Raw genomic sequence first — 15556 nt, forward strand, 5'->3', positions numbered from 1 at the left:
ATGTCATCCACTTCAAAGATCTACTATCATGTTTCCAAAGGCAAAATTAATACTGGATTCATCAGACTTAATATTTTTATATATTAGTAAAATCCTCTAGAAATTTAAAAGCAATTACGAGGAAGGAAGCCATAATTTGCTGATTGTTATCCAATTCTTTTATCGTTTATACTGATGAACTTTTAATACTTCACTAATTGCATTTCCTCATTATTGGGCTAAATCAGTGTTTTCCATGGGAGCTGAACGCTGCAGCACAGACTCACTGTTGCATTTATTTCACTGCAGGGTGAAGAATATTGTTTTACAAACAGACCTTGTAGCTTGTTCAGACATGACTGCCTGGGACCCACACAAGGGTGTGAATGATGACTGCTCAAAGCCATATTCTGGTGAACCATTTAGACCTTATTTGTGATGTACATTGGGATGTGACTGAGACCTTTAACACGCACACAAATCCAACTGCTTTTTTAATCACTGGGGAAGAAGGAGCTGCAAGAAGCATGACTAAAAATTGGACATTTGATGACCTATGTAATTCAACTAACAGCAGCATTTATGGGAATCTCTCATTGTAAGTGAAGGTTAACACCCTTCCTTAATGGGTTCAATAAAACAATGGATGTTATGGTAAAAGAATTTATCTTCTCTGGGTTTTAATTGACATTTTCAAATAAAGATCTTACGGGGGTTTTTGTATCTCTTCATTTTGATGCTAGTTTGGATGTTACTTTTACAGACAATTGGATTCATTTAAAGTTTAAGTGCTAACTGCTATGAGAAGTTGAAGCAGAAGCTGTAACTCATTTCTCAGTTTACGTGTCAAGACTTCAACCAGCCTCTCCAGCCAGAAGCATGGGAAGTGGTGGATTCCCCTGCAAGTGTGATCAGCCCATCATTTTCCCTTTCAGCCTGAAGAAGGCGGAAACCAAAGAAGGGAAGAGACCTTTGGATAGCATGCTCAGGAGAAGGGATACCGAGGGTATGGCTACACTGGCAGGGCTACAGTGCTGTAGCTAGGCTGGCATAACCCGTGGTGTAGAGGCAGCTTATGGTGACTGAAGGGGTTTTCTGTCAGTGGAGGAACGCCATCTCTCCAAGCAATGGTAGCCAAGTTGATGGAAGCATTCTACCCTTGATCTAGTTGCGTCTACACTGGAAGTTAGTTTGAAATAGCTACATTGCTCAATGTATTTTTCACACCCCTGAGCAACATAACTATGTTGACCAGAATTTTAAGTGTAGACAGGCCTGAGATATAGCAGGCTAATGTATTAGAGGATCAAAGCCTTCTTAACCCACCCCAATTCAATCCTTGTCTCATGTCAGAGGAATTTGAAAACAGTCCAACAGCATAACCTTCCCTTGGTTTTTCTTTTATTCCCTAATGTCAAATATCGATAAAGTCATGGTGTTTTTATTCACCTGAAAAAATAAACTACTCTCTGAAACATGAAGGGGAAAGGAGATTTTCAGCCTACACAAGGCAAGCTAAATAAAACCAAGGCACCACCTTGCTCGCTTCCTTCTGCATTTCTTCTCCCATCAGATCTCCAGCATGTAGTGATCTTTTATATTTACTGGATCTGCCCCATGCAAACTTAGGTGGACTACAAATGACTCACAGAGCCCTTATTGGACCTATTCCATAAAAAGCCACTGGCCTGCTGGATGACATTGAGCATGTAACTTCAGCTTGCCTTGCCTCTGCTTCTCCGTCTATAAATCAGGATAATGATACTTACTTTACTTTGTAAAATGCTTTGAAATCTAGTGATGAAAAGAGACAGGTATTATACAATTCCTAGAAGACAAGCACTGTAAACTTCTTGGGAAAAGCAGTGCTGACAATTCCCATGATTTTACTATGAGTTTTGTGATGTTTGTTGTGGATATGGTTGGTTGTTTCTTAAGCAGCGGTTTCTGGGGTTATGGGATTATATGAGAATCTCAGGTTTTTCTTTTCTTTTTGTAAATTTCTAGCCTTGTGGTTGTGGTGGAATGCTTGAAAACTTGGTCTTTTGGACCTCAGGCACAAGCAAAATAAAAAAAACCCAAATTTATTATTTTTACATGTAATGATTTTTAAGCCAATCACATAATTTTTGGAGACCTAACATGATTTTTTCTGTTGGGGATTGGTGATGCTGAAAAAGACCTCTGAGAAGCATTTAGAGTTATTTGTATAACTTTTTTGTTTACAAATGTAGTTCCATTTTTGTGTGTGTATGTGTCTCCGTGCTCTCTTACCTATTAGCAAAAGATGGTGTTTGGCTACAGGGCTTGATCACGTTACACCACAGTGGCATGGCTGGAAAACGCTGTAGCAGCAGATTTTGAAGGATGTTGGACTGGAAATAATTCCTAGAGGGAATCCTGGGAGTTGTAGTTTTGGAAATCAGGATAAATTGTACTTCGGGGAGAAGCAGGACTACAATCCCAGAAGCCTTTGAGCATTTCTGGGAAAGGCCACGACTTCCTGAAAGGCTGAGAAAAGGAATAACAGCAATGCCAACCGCTCCTTAGTATTTGCAAATAACGAGTCGCGTGCGTGGGAAGGGGGTATGTGTGATTAGTAATGTTCTTGCTTTACAGCCATTTACCCATAATGGGGTTTTTTGCCTTTTGTGTTCACAATCGGGTGGATTTCAGTGTTTACAGCTAACGAAAAACCATGGCTGCATATCTGCAGGTGCTAGAGAAGCGGAATTGTAATGATGATCCAGTTTTATTTATACTTTTATAGCATGAAATGGGAGCTCAGTTGCCTAGATTTCCTGAGAGAACTGGGCTCTTTCGTTATTACTGGGTGATCATATCCAAATGTAATGAAAATGCGGTGTTGGGGGAGGGGTGAATCACCAGCCTGAAGTTGTTTTGATGATAATTATGTCCCTGATTCACATTCTAACCCACGCAGTGCTGCCATTCGCAGGGATTGGTCCTAGGCTGTTTAACAACAGTTCCTTCATCTTTTCATTAGTCACAAGAGGCACTTGCTTTTGCTGTTTGTATACTCTGAAATATGCTCAGCTTTAGCCTGGGCTCTCCAGTATTGCTATAATACAAGATTCTAGGTTTCTCACTTTTGTTGACTTTCAGTTTGTAGAATAAATTGTTTTGGTAAATGAGACTGTATCTGTGATTGTTAAATATCCTTACTGTAATATATTCTAGCATTCACTGAAAGGTCTCTGGGTTAGTGAATTAGTGTGCTTGCTGTATTTTTAACCATAACTCAATGCACTTTTTGGATCAATTACCATAATTACACTTGACACAATCTTTTGAAAATGTTGTTGTAGTGTAGAATATTCCTGAAACCCACTAATCTGAGGCCTCTATCTATAAATCTGTGATCTGTGTTATATTAGGCTTCTCTAGATGTGACTTGTTTATAGGCTTTTGCAAAGTTGGGGCTGTGTAGTTGTATCTTTTCCTCTTGTAGCAATTCTGTGGCTGCATAGGCATAATTTATTTTACCCTCTAAGAACATGCAGACTTCCTGGGTGAATGAATACTGACCTAGGACTTGGGAATAGAATGGGTTATATAGTCATTGAAAAATGCTAAAAATACATTAATTTTTTTATTTTTATTTTAAACGTTCACCCACCTTGAAAGCTTACCAAGTAATGTACTGATTAATGCTTTCTTCACTAAATATAAGCACTGAATGAATAATTTTATCCATTGCTTAATCAGCTCTACTGAGGATGTTCTGTTCCAAAATCTCTTTAAAATATGAGCTAAGAGAGAATCTCTGTTATATGTAGTGGTATTAAGGCTTATAGCTTCTGTGTGTCAGATATAAAGGATGCCTTTGATCCCACACTTTAGCAGATCTAACATTCCATCTACTAGGATGCAGTACTACACATACACTCTAGCTAATACATTTCACATTCCTCTTCCACACAATTTAAAACTAGCTCTTAAGCAGCTAGGGTGCATAGCTGTTCAGGTCCACCAATTGCGCCCCATTGTTGCACACAGGTGCTGCCTAGCCTGCATATTGACTAGTGAGGCTAGAACTCCAGATCTTCAACTCCAGGAAGAGAAGTCTCTACCATTTAGGGTAAAGCAGAATGTTCTGTAACTGTTAGTAGTGTTGTACCCACTTGTGCCCACAGGCTGTCTATAATGAAGTAAGGGACTGTTGCGTATTTGACATAGTTCATCCCCTGACAGAGAATCATGTACACCTGGTCCGGCCCCCAACCCAGTGCCCCGGCCAGAGCGGGGCTGAGCCACTGGTATGGCTCACAGGCCGTAGTTTGCCCACCTCTGTTCTAAACACTGGTCAGCAAAGCTCTTCTGAGAACCAAGAAATTGGGGGAGCAGGGCACTGAGGATGGGGGTAAGGAAAGTCCATGAGAGGATCTTTCTTTTCCATTGTGGTCTGTGGAATGAAAAAGTTGGAGAACCTTTAGAGTTGAAGACAGTAGTACCACCTACACACTAGCCAATACATTCTACCTGCTCTCCTAAAAAATCAGTTCTTCCTCTTCACACCTAGTTTATGCCCTTTCACCCAGAGAAATTCCATGGTTTGGAGGAGGGAGAAATCCCCACAAGTATGACAAAGTTGTGTGTCGTCTTTAAGATTTCTATTGTCCTCAGTGACTAAATTCAAAATTGGTAATCAAAAGCTGAAATAACAACTTGGAATGTAGATTCAGGGATCTGAATATCTCCATAACAGAGTCTGGAAACTTCCCCAGCAACACAGGTCTCTTCTGCTGAGGTACCCTGATGTCAGGAGGGGGATTAAATATCCTTGGCACACAGAAGGGGCAGAGGTATAGGTGATCCTGTAGGGAAAAACTCTAGGACTGGGGAAAGCTTAGGCTGAGTGTAATGTTCCGTTGTTTTATTTAAGTTAACAATAAAGGTAACTCCCAGGAAGGTGGCTTGCATTCTAAGCCGTGTGTTGGGGAAGGGTTGGCTCTTCCCTGCTTGCAGCCATTTCAGAATTTCTGTTTTAATGCTGCAGCTGGAATTACATAAAAGAAAACATGCAATTGACATTTTCCTCAATGTTCTCTTTCCTAGATTCAAGAGCACATCTTTTCTGCTCCCAAGAGTTGCCGTGGTTTCTCCTTATTTGAATACACCTTTTGGTGAGTGTGTATTGTCTGTCCTTATGCAAGCAGTTCACCTCTGAGCAATATTAGCAATTGAAGCCACATCCTGCCTAACAATATTTGCTACTTAGGGCAAATTGCCACTGTCTGTGTGATTAGAGTTAACTGCCTGACCCCACAAAGTGGTGGAGAGAAGTGAAGTCTTTAATAACCAGAGAAATAAAAGTGCTATTGCCTTATCTCAGAGTGGTTTGACCTTCCCTCCATGAAGAGGGAAAAGATTCAATGTCTACACAATATGTGCACTCCTTTCCCTGCCGTTATTTGCATAATGAAGTGCATATTGATGTATGTGAACCCAGGTCCCTCGATTTCTGTGCCTATTCTAAACACAAGACCATATTTCTTCCCGTTTCACTTCCCTATTGTTGGAAAGCAAGAAGGGGCTGTGAGTAATTCAGCTGAGGAAAGCTTGGGTAGGTCACTCTGTGACAGTAAATTCTCTGAGAGTTGTCACTAGTATTTGTCCTGCCCGAAGATTTGAACATGTGAAGAATAAAATCATTTTTATTCTAGATTTTTTTTTCCTGTGTTAAGGCTTTTGAATAAGTTGTGGAGCGTTCATAAGAAGTTGCAGATTGAGATTCCTGGAGGCCTCTCCCTAACTGCAGAACTGAAGCATATGACAGATGCTAGTCATGTTGCACATTGTATTGCTGATAGATGCTCAGATGCTGTTGTGAGGAATGCAGAATAAGACTCTGAAGAAGAGAATGGCAAGTTTCAGCTTCTGGACACAGTACAGGAGGAACCACTCATAGAGTTGGAGAGGACAGTTGACACTCGGTGCCCATTCAGTAAAGAGAACTTATATAGCTCCATGGAACCCAAAGCTCATGTTTAGCAGTGCACAGCAACGCTAGAACTTAGAATAGGAAGGTGGGAGGAAAAGTACTTTATTCAGTTGAAATCACAAGAAGCTAAAGTGTAGTTACCTAAATTGAAAGATTGGTCAGCATATTTTAGCTAACAACCTTGCACATATGGTGGGGGAGTCTAAATTACAACAAATGGTCAGGTCTTCAGTTTTACATCTCATCCAAAAGACTGGTCAGTCTGTGTCTTTTCTGCTGCAGTGGACAGTGAGGATACTGCTCAGTGCTCTCTGTTCTCTGGCATTTGGAGAGCCTCAGACTCCACTATGTGTCAAACTAGGCAGTGCTAGGACCCAGCCCAGGTGAAGCTGCTCCCTGTGTTAATCTCTAAGGGCCTGTCCTAGCTCCCACTGAAGTCATTCGAAGTTTTCCATTGATTTCAGTGGGAGCTGGATCAACTCCTATGTAGGGAAGGTTTTACAATGAGGATTAGGCAGGGAGGCCTGAAGGATATATCAGTGGATGGCCGTGGGGTAATTGGGGGAGAGTTTACAAGTACTTCTCTCCCTACACCACTACCATGATGACATGGACAGCCAGTTAGTCACTTATCTCTGATGCCATAATATCCCATGTTTCTGAACCTATTCCCTGTCTAGCCCCTCCTTCAGCTGCCAAACTCCCCTGTTCCCTTTTTCCACCACCTGCAATAACAATAGGAAAGGTGTTTTGTCACCCGTGACATCTATCTAGTCTAGCTGATGGCTTTTCCTAGAGTCCATCCCCATAGCATGTAGCATCCATCACCATAGTATCTGATTGCTGGTTTACAGGCAAAATAGGTCCTTACAGAACCTTTACTGTTTGTGTGTTGTGTCATCATGGCCACAACAGATTTGGAAATAACTATTGTGCCGTTGTTTCCTTTAACATCATCATTAGCATATGAATAGAAACATGAATGTATAAGAGGTGGTTTACTACAGAAGGTGTGTTCTCTGTAATGTCCACAAGTAGCTGCAATTTATACTAAAGTAGCATATGAAGCACGTATCCTTCAAAGAGGTTGTTAGCTGTTTCTCAAAACATTTCTCAGGAATCTTGATACCATTTGTCTATTCCTAATTCTCACACACCAGGAAAATGATGTTAAAACATAATTTCAGAACTATCTGCTTCATCTTATAGCACTTGTATCCTGTTTACCATCTGCATTTCCACTAATCCCAAGTGTTGACAGCCTAGCAAATCCTCTCTCTTCATTTAAACATACTGGATTGGCTGAAGTGATGGTTTATGAGTCTGGAGAGGAGAGAAGGAGCACTGTACTGTGCTGGATTGTATGGCTATACCATTCCCTCACAATGCCAGCTCTTTTTTTGCAGTTAGAAAAATATACCCAGCTATCCAAATAAACCCTACAAAGTCTTTGTTTCTCCTTCGTGAGCTCACAATAGGACCAGATATCCGCGCTCTCTCTTTGTTCCTTGTCTCTGACTTCCTTTGGATTTGGATATGCACTTATCAAATACAAATATTTAAAGTGCACGCAGAAAGCATGTAATCACCATGTACAACTACGATATAAAATGAGTCTAGAAGAAACCCAGCCCAAGTACACAACCATACACTATTAAAGCAAGTCTGGAGCAAGACAAATCCAATAACCACCTGGAAAACCGTACCACAAAAATGTCAGTTCTCTCTGAACTGAACTCCCACCTCACAGGGTCCTAGAGCCTGGGCACCAGACTGAGCCCAGAAGTCTACATGGCAGTGAAATGGCCCCATAGCCCGCGCCTGAGTCAGCAGGCACAAGCCAGACACGTGTGTCTAAGCTGCTGTAAGGCCCCACTGGTGTAGGAGGTAGATACAGTTAGGTAGAAAGGGATAGCTGGTGTGCAAAAAAAACAGAGGAGGCACTCAAACAGTAATAGGCCAGCCAATATAAGTAGATCTTGTCATATGGTCTAAAGACAGACTAGAGACTGATGTCCTCTGTCCATGTGTCAGGTACAGCAGACAGAGTTATCCATGCTGGCCCAACCCTAACTAGAAGTGGGCACAGAGTCACTGGCATAACTACATCTACCAGTATTCTATGGAAAAACTAGATACCTGTATGTTTCACTTGGATCCTCAGGTATTTGAGGTTGCTGAGAGGTGACCTGACCTCTCTGTCCTCATATGTTTTCTTTCCCTGCTTCCCAAGGCCCTTAACTGCTTTTATAGTTTCTGTTATTGCAAAGAGATCTGTGAACAAAGTGAGTTAGCAGTTGACCTCTGAAAGTGATAAATCTTGAGTTTGTTCTCATCTCTTCTGGCAGGGAGTTCCATAGCCAGTGGGCCCACCGCTGAGAATGCCCTCCCACCAGGGGACTTGTGTCTTATCACAGCTGCCTGACAGATATGCCCTTCTCGAGCCTGTCTGTTTTTCCATTAGTGTCTAAGCCGCAAGACACAATTTTAGCTTTAATACAAGATCAAATGTTACCTCTCAAATTTAGAGGCTTAAATTTATCTATTATTTCTTGGCCTTTCATATGTACTGGTGTGGTTCGAAACATTTAGATTGAGATGTATGTTAAATAAACTGTGGTACAGAGAAAGGGGCACCTTTGGGCTGTTTTACTCATGGGGTAGTTCCATTAACTCCCATCAGAGTGCTCCTCTGAGTAAGATGACAAGGGTGTGGCCTAGCCTCAACTAGATGTGTAGTGTATAAATGGTGCCTTTGTAGTAAGTGAGGATATGTCTACACAACAACTAGACACCCGTGGCTGGCCTGTGCCAGCTGATTCAGGCATGCAGGGCTCGTGCTGCGGGGCTGTTTCAGTGCTGTGTAGACTTCTGGGCACAGCCTGGAGCCCAGGCTCTAGGACCTTGTGTGCTTGGAGTTCAGTACAGAAAGAAGTGACATACAACTTTTTAACAAGCAACTCTAATTGCTTTTGTTGTACTTCACTATAAAACAAAAATACCAGACAAAAGACTCACTTTTTTTGCATCTGGTTAATCTGTTTGTATCTGCCTCAAGTAATTCTATATTGTGTGTGTGTGTGCGCGCAAAACCTCACTTTTTAAAAAAGGTAAGTTTAGATCAGGGGTGGCCAACCTGTGGCTCCAGAGCCACATGTGGCTCTTCAGAAATTAATATGCGGCTCCTTGTATAGGCGCCAACTCCGGGGCTGGAGCTACAGGCGCCAACTTTCCAGTATGCTGGGGGGTGCTGACTGCTCAACCCCTGGCTCTGCCACAAGCCCTGTCCCCACTCCACCCCTTCCCACACCCTCCCCTGAGCCTGCTGTGCCCTCACTCCTCGCCCTTCTGCATGCCATGGAACAGCTGATTGGGGGGGAGGGGAGGCGCTGATAGGTGGGGCTGTTAATCGTTTGTTCTTAATGCTTGACAGTTACTGACAGTAATTTATCAAAGGCTGAATCTCTATTGCTTTGCACTTTGTGTCAATGCTTAAGCCTGCGCAAAGTGTGTGTAAAAAGCTACTGAATCCAAATGGCAGTGTTTTACACTCACTTTGCACTCATTTTACACTAGTGTAAACGATTCCACATGGTGCATGGCTTTGGAGAAGAAGGTCCTGAGGTTTGCTCTTCTGCTATGTTAAAGCGTTCCTTTTAAGACTCTTCCCTTCTGCACCAATCTCTTTTTTTCATCACAGGGAGTATTTTCTGTGGGCCAACATGGGCTGCCGAGATGTTCATGCAGTGACAGTACTGGCCTTCCTCAGTGGAACAGCCTCGGTAGCAGGACTTTTTGCTGCAGTTTTACTTCCGAACTGGAGACTGATGAGGCTGCACACATTCAACAAAAATGAAAAGAATTTGACAGTTTACACTGGACTCTGGATTAAGTGTGCGCGCTTTGATGGAAGCAGAGACTGTGTGATATATGACACAGAGTGGTACACGGCAGTCGATCAGCTGGATTTACGGGTTCTCCAATTTGCGCTCCCCTGTAGTATGCTAACTACTGTCTCGGCTCTGCTGCTGTGTTTGATCGGCATGTGTAACACGGCCTTTGTGTCAAGTGTACCAAACATCAAACTTGCTAAATGTCTTGTAAATAGTCCAGGCTGCCACCTTGTGGCTGGTCTGTTGTTTCTACTTGCATGTGCCATTTGTCTCACACCATCAATCTGGGTAATTTTTTATAACAACTACCTGAACAAAAAATATGAGCCAGTTTTTACCTTTGATGTTTCAGTATATATTACCATTGCCAGTGCAGGAGGCCTGTTTTTCACTTCAGTTCTGTTATTTCTGTGGTATTGTGCATGCAAAACCTTACCGTCCCCATTCTGGCAGCCTCTCTATTCCCATGCCTCAAGCAGGCACAGCTATGCCTCCCAGCCCTATTCTGCACGATCTCGTCTCTCTGCTATTGAAATTGACATTCCTGTTGTAACACACACCTCTTAAAGAAAACAAAACATGTTTCAAAAGCCAAATGTTTATCCTGGCTCAAACCCTGGAAATTGAAGGCCTGATTCTCTGCTGCTTGGCCCATGTTTAATCATTTACACTTGTGCAAAGTGGATGTAATATATTCCCAAATCAGACTGTACAAGGTTGAAGACCATAGAGAATTGGGTCCATAATATTTTTAAGTCTCTTACTTTTTAATGTATTCTGACCGCTCTCTTCTTTGAATTTACTCCTAGAAAATATTGACTGCTGCTAATGCTGTAATGACATGCTATTAATCAAAAATAATTTTTACAGAGACCTTCTGGCACATTCACTCCCCCTCCTGCTTATTCAAACCAAAGGTGTTTTGAATAACTTTACTGATTTGATGAGCTATTCCTAGGTCCCAATCCTGCAATAAGAACCATATAGGTAGACCCATTCCACCATGCATTGCCCTACTAAAGACAATGGGGCTTTTTGTGGGGTGCGGTTCCCATTGCAGGATGGCACACTCTGGAAAAATATGATCTGCCAGTTGGAGCAGGAGAATGAGTAGGAAATGAGCTAAAAAGCCTTGCATGTATTTTGGGATGTGATCTCTGAAAACAGTATTGGACAAACTAATTAAGTCTTGTTACAATGTTCTTTGTTTTCCACGGGGCATAAACAAACCCTTCTGCCTGTGAACTTCAAATGCAGCATTAGTATCAAATTACCCTTTAATCTCAAAGTAAAAATCAGAGATATAAAAAAAAAAAAAACAGTCCAATTAATAGTTCTCAGTCCTATTGCAATGGCCCCTAGGCTAAATCTCAGAGGTTGGGATTTTCCCTCTGCTCTTCTTCAGTGCATTTTCATTCCATTCAGTGGATTTTGATAAATTATGAATCTCATCAGATTTTTCCATTTTATGATTTATTTAAAAATACCACTTATAATTCAAATATTTTGGTTTAAAACTTGAATATTGTATTTTAAGGGGCATCGTCATCAAGTAGTACAAGCCTAAATTGAAAACTGCTTAGCATTATTCTGTTCTGGAGCAGAATGTCCTCCAGATTTCAAATGTATTGCATAAACCTTGAACAGTTTTACAGACTATTGAACACTGTTTGCTGTATTATAAACAGGCTATCAACATGCCTCTCTGGGAAGCAGATTGTAACCACATGGGGAAAGATTCATCATTCTGGATGTCTTATGTATATATTAATGAAAACAGGCTTATGTATTTTCAAAGGTGATATTAATGGCAAGTTGTTGTTTTTTTTTAAGTGGTGGTTGTCAGGATTTTCAGGCTATATCTTATTTACAGATAAGGATTTCACCTTTCCAACCCTTGGCTTCAATATCTCTCCCTATTCAATTGTGTTTTAGACCCAACTTGCTTTCTAGGCTCCCTTTAAAGAGAAGTTTCCATCCCTCTAAAATGAGGTCCCTAGTAATCTGTAAGCTTCATAAGTACACATATAAGCTAAGATTTTTTGAAGTTTAAGTGATTGTAAACCCCAAATTTGAGACACATTAAAGGACCCTAATTTTTCATAAAGTGCTAGTGCACACCCTCTGAAAAATCAAGGTTTCTTAGGTTAGGCACTGAAAATTACTGGTCACATCTGAAAATCCTGGCCTTACACTGAAGTGTAATATTCTCAGTACAGACATTTCTGACTCACTATGTTTCTGATATGTTCAAATCTTTTCGTGTCTGAAAAGTGACTTTGTGTTAGTGGTACTGTGGAGTTTGTGTATTTGTGTGTCATTAACTCTATAGCAAATTTTCTCCGTTCGCAATTTAAAAATGGAAGAAAAATTGTTTCTAATTCCTTGCCTTGTAAACATAACGTGGGATCTAAGAGTCAAGCTGGGATCTTTTCCTTCTCCATGTGTTAGCACTAGTAATAAAAATTCCGCAGGGCAACTGATGTCCTCCCAGGTTCTTTTTTTCTGTTGTTAGTGTGTTGAGAAGGAACGCCTCAGCCTTGTTTAGAGCCCAGACTAAGTTTGAAGAGCAGGGAGTTAGAAAAGATATGGTCTTACTTCCAACCAGAGCACATTCTATATGCCTTCATAATACACATGAACTCTGTGGGGCCATTCCTATACAGTTATTTTTCAGAATGGAAGTCTGCTTTATGGTCATTTTCATTGTCCTGCTACAGATAATTGTAATATTTGTTTCTGCTGTGCATGTTGCGACCTGCTTAGTCTGGGTCACTAAAGCAAAGGAAAGACTGGCTGGAGGCTCACCCCCAGGCCTTATTCTGAATTATTTGAGTTTGCCATTAAACATTCCTGAGCCATGACCAGTGTCTCTTCTGCCTTTAGAGCCTGAACCTGCAAGGTGCCGAGCGCTCTGGAGCGATGCTCAGTGCCTGCAACTCCCATTGACTTGACAAGGAATTCAAGGTGCCCGGCTTCTCTACATGCTCAGCACCTTATAAGACTCTCGGCTCTTATTCTGTAAAGAGGATTTTCAATTGAAAGTAAATGCATCTGGTGTTGTGTTCCATATAGTTATCTTTTTAAATTGGTGGAGTTTCTGTTTTTTTGGCAGCTGTTTTGCATTTTGACTTTGATTTTCTGCACTAAAGGCCTTATTAGCATAAATTGCTGTTAAGCTGATAAAACCTTTGCTCTGAAAATTGTACCTTTCTAAAACTCTGAGATGGGCCTGAGCTGTGATGCTTGTGGATCCCAAAGTTTCTGGGTTTCAATTCAGGCTATCTCTGTTGAAGATATTATGTTGCATTGTATATAGTTCATAAATGCACTGCTCGGTTATCTACTAAGGAGTATTAATATGAGTTGCAAAATATGTCCCAGGTGAAAATGATTTTGAGTGCTGTGCTGTCTCTCTCTTTTCTTTATGAAAATCTTGTATTTTTCCAAGTAGAATTCCAGTCTGACTTTCAGTAATGTTTAATTTTGGTGGGGGTTCTTTATATGTAAAACATAAAATATGTATTTTTAATAAAATGTGTTTACATACAGATGTGGTTTATTTTTAGATTTTTTATATAGAAAAAAATTAAAATTGCACCATACATGTTAAAATACAAAACCTATTTACATGATCTTCTATTGGTCATTGACTTTGTCAGAAACTCTTTGAACTTCTTTAATCGACTTTAATGTATTACATCTAATGCATTCTCAGAGCCACTCATTTTGTAATTCTCTCCAAAAAAAAAAAATTCTGCCAGTTTTAATCTTTTATAAATTTCTTCTGCCTATTGTTGGCTCTGTCACCATCCAAAAGTTTGATATTTATTAATATTTCCCCATGATTTTAAACAGAAAATTAGACTAAAAGAAATAATAGGCAGGAGACAACTGACTTGGGATACCAGGAAGATTTCCTCATTGGAATGGTCTCAGTAGCACAGGGGTTCTCAAATGGGTTGGGACCCCTCAGGGGTCACGAGGTTATTACCTGGGGGGGGGGGGGTTGCAAGCTGTCAACCTCCACCCCAAAGCCCGCTTTGCCTCCAGCGTTTATAATGGTGTTTAAATACATAACAAAGTATTTTTAATTTAGAAGGTGGGCTCACACTCAGAGGCTTGCTATATGAAAGGGTCACCAGTAAAAAAAGGTTTGAGAGTTTCACTGCAGTAGCAGGACTTTTTGTCACAGCTTTACTGGAGATAAATGTGACTGTACATGATCATGGTGCTTTCTGGGGTTGCTTGTTCTGATTGATTCACAGGGATCAGTTTATGAAAAAAGATTATCAGTCATCAGATTAATTCCTCACCTTTCCGTCCTGCCTGGAGCTTGTGGGGGGCTGTCACCAGCTCTACCTGACCTTTTCTTTCTGGTGGTAGCTGCCCATCTTCTAGCAGCTATCTCTGATTTTTCACAGCTTCCAGTGTGAGCAGGGCCAATTGTTGAGCCTGTGGCATCTCGCTTGTGGCCCAGAACCCATCGTGGTGCCTGGAAACTGGAATTAACGGCTGGTGCTGCAAACTGAGCAGGAGATAGCAAGCTTGGGCACCCAGAGTTTCTGGTCTTGCTGTTATTCCTAGCCTGCCAGTTAGGCTGGTAGCTGAAATTGAGCAGCTAGCTGGGCTTGTAGCTACTCTTGCATCAGTTACTGTTAGGCCATCAGTTTTGTAATTCCTTCTGGCACATTAGTTCCAGTTACCTGACAGCCAAGATGGCCCCTGCAGTATAACAAGACACCATAGTAACGTACTGCGCTAAGGAGATGTGGGATTCTGGATGACCAATAATCCTTTTGTCTGAAGCGTAATCTGCTTATCACGTCCTGCAAGACAAGTCTCCTAAGGACTATGATTGTATTGAGGGCTCGGTGCTGCATTGTCTGGTGGCTCCCCTAAGAGCTGCTTGTCTGAGCATTGGTCAAAGTAATCTCTCTCAGGGACTAGACCTCATGGTTTTCACACAAATGAAGTCAAAATCCTGTTTCTCATGCCAGGTGTGGCTGGGCCTCAGTTCCTACCACTAACCGCCACGGCCTTTTTGCCTTAATCAAAAGAAAAACACCTCAGAGAGGTCTCATTTATTAGGCTGTAGATAACATCAGAACAAAGATAGTATGATGCAAAATGCCTCTGAGCTGGCTGGACATACATACCAAACCATCTGTAACCTACTAAATAAAACCTGCAGCCCCAGGATTAGTTCACAGGTCACCCATGTAGATTCGCTGAGTTTCTTTTTAACAGCTTGTTTCCCTAGAGACTGCCTTGTCATTCTAAAGGCCTGTGTTAGCAATACTGCGGCATAGCTGCCTTTGTTATATAGTGACTCTCATTCCCAACAGAATTCTTATCTCCTCTCACAACTCTTCTGTGCTATGCAAGGAAGTCTCCTGGGTCTTACCTTCCTCACATCTCTCCAATGCCTGGATTTGTTACCAGATATTAACAATATCTCAGCTGATGCTTCTTCACTTTATTAGGGAAACTGGGATTTGGGGTACATCAGAGGCATGAGGATCCCCAAAAGTTTGCATGCTGCCTGTCACAGATACCACCAAGTATTACTGGGTCTGCTTTGATATTATCATAAGCTGGTGTGAGATGTTTCACGTTTGCAGGGCTGCCAAAGACGCTTTTCACTCCTTCTGTGCTGGTGGTGCAAACGTTACTTCCTGAGTTATGTGTTCTGTTCCTTGTATTTGGTTTTACTCTT

General features: G+C 41.4%; 1 protein-coding gene across 2 annotated transcripts; it reads left to right on the forward strand.

Moving 5' to 3' along the window:
• The first annotated feature begins 64 nt into the window (after positions 1-64).
• On the forward strand, positions 65-13388 carry CLDN12 (claudin 12). 2 transcript variants are annotated; one of them, XM_032798143.2, is made up of 3 exons: positions 65-577; positions 5059-5126; positions 9645-13388. In XM_032798143.2, exon 3 carries the CDS (start codon positions 9667-9669, stop codon positions 10402-10404), a length of 738 nt encoding a protein of 245 aa, XP_032654034.1. In that variant the 5' UTR covers positions 65-577; positions 5059-5126; positions 9645-9666; the 3' UTR covers positions 10405-13388. The 2 variants fall into 2 exon arrangements, with proteins under 2 accessions (XP_032654034.1, XP_032654033.1); XM_032798142.2 differs by lacking the exon at positions 65-577 and adding an exon at positions 2266-2565.
• Positions 13389-15556: the final 2168 nt, after the last annotated feature.

The sequence above is a fragment of the Chelonoidis abingdonii genome, chromosome 2, assembly GCF_003597395.2.
Source record: "Chelonoidis abingdonii isolate Lonesome George chromosome 2, CheloAbing_2.0, whole genome shotgun sequence".
NCBI classification, from domain to species: domain Eukaryota; kingdom Metazoa; phylum Chordata; order Testudines; family Testudinidae; genus Chelonoidis; species Chelonoidis abingdonii.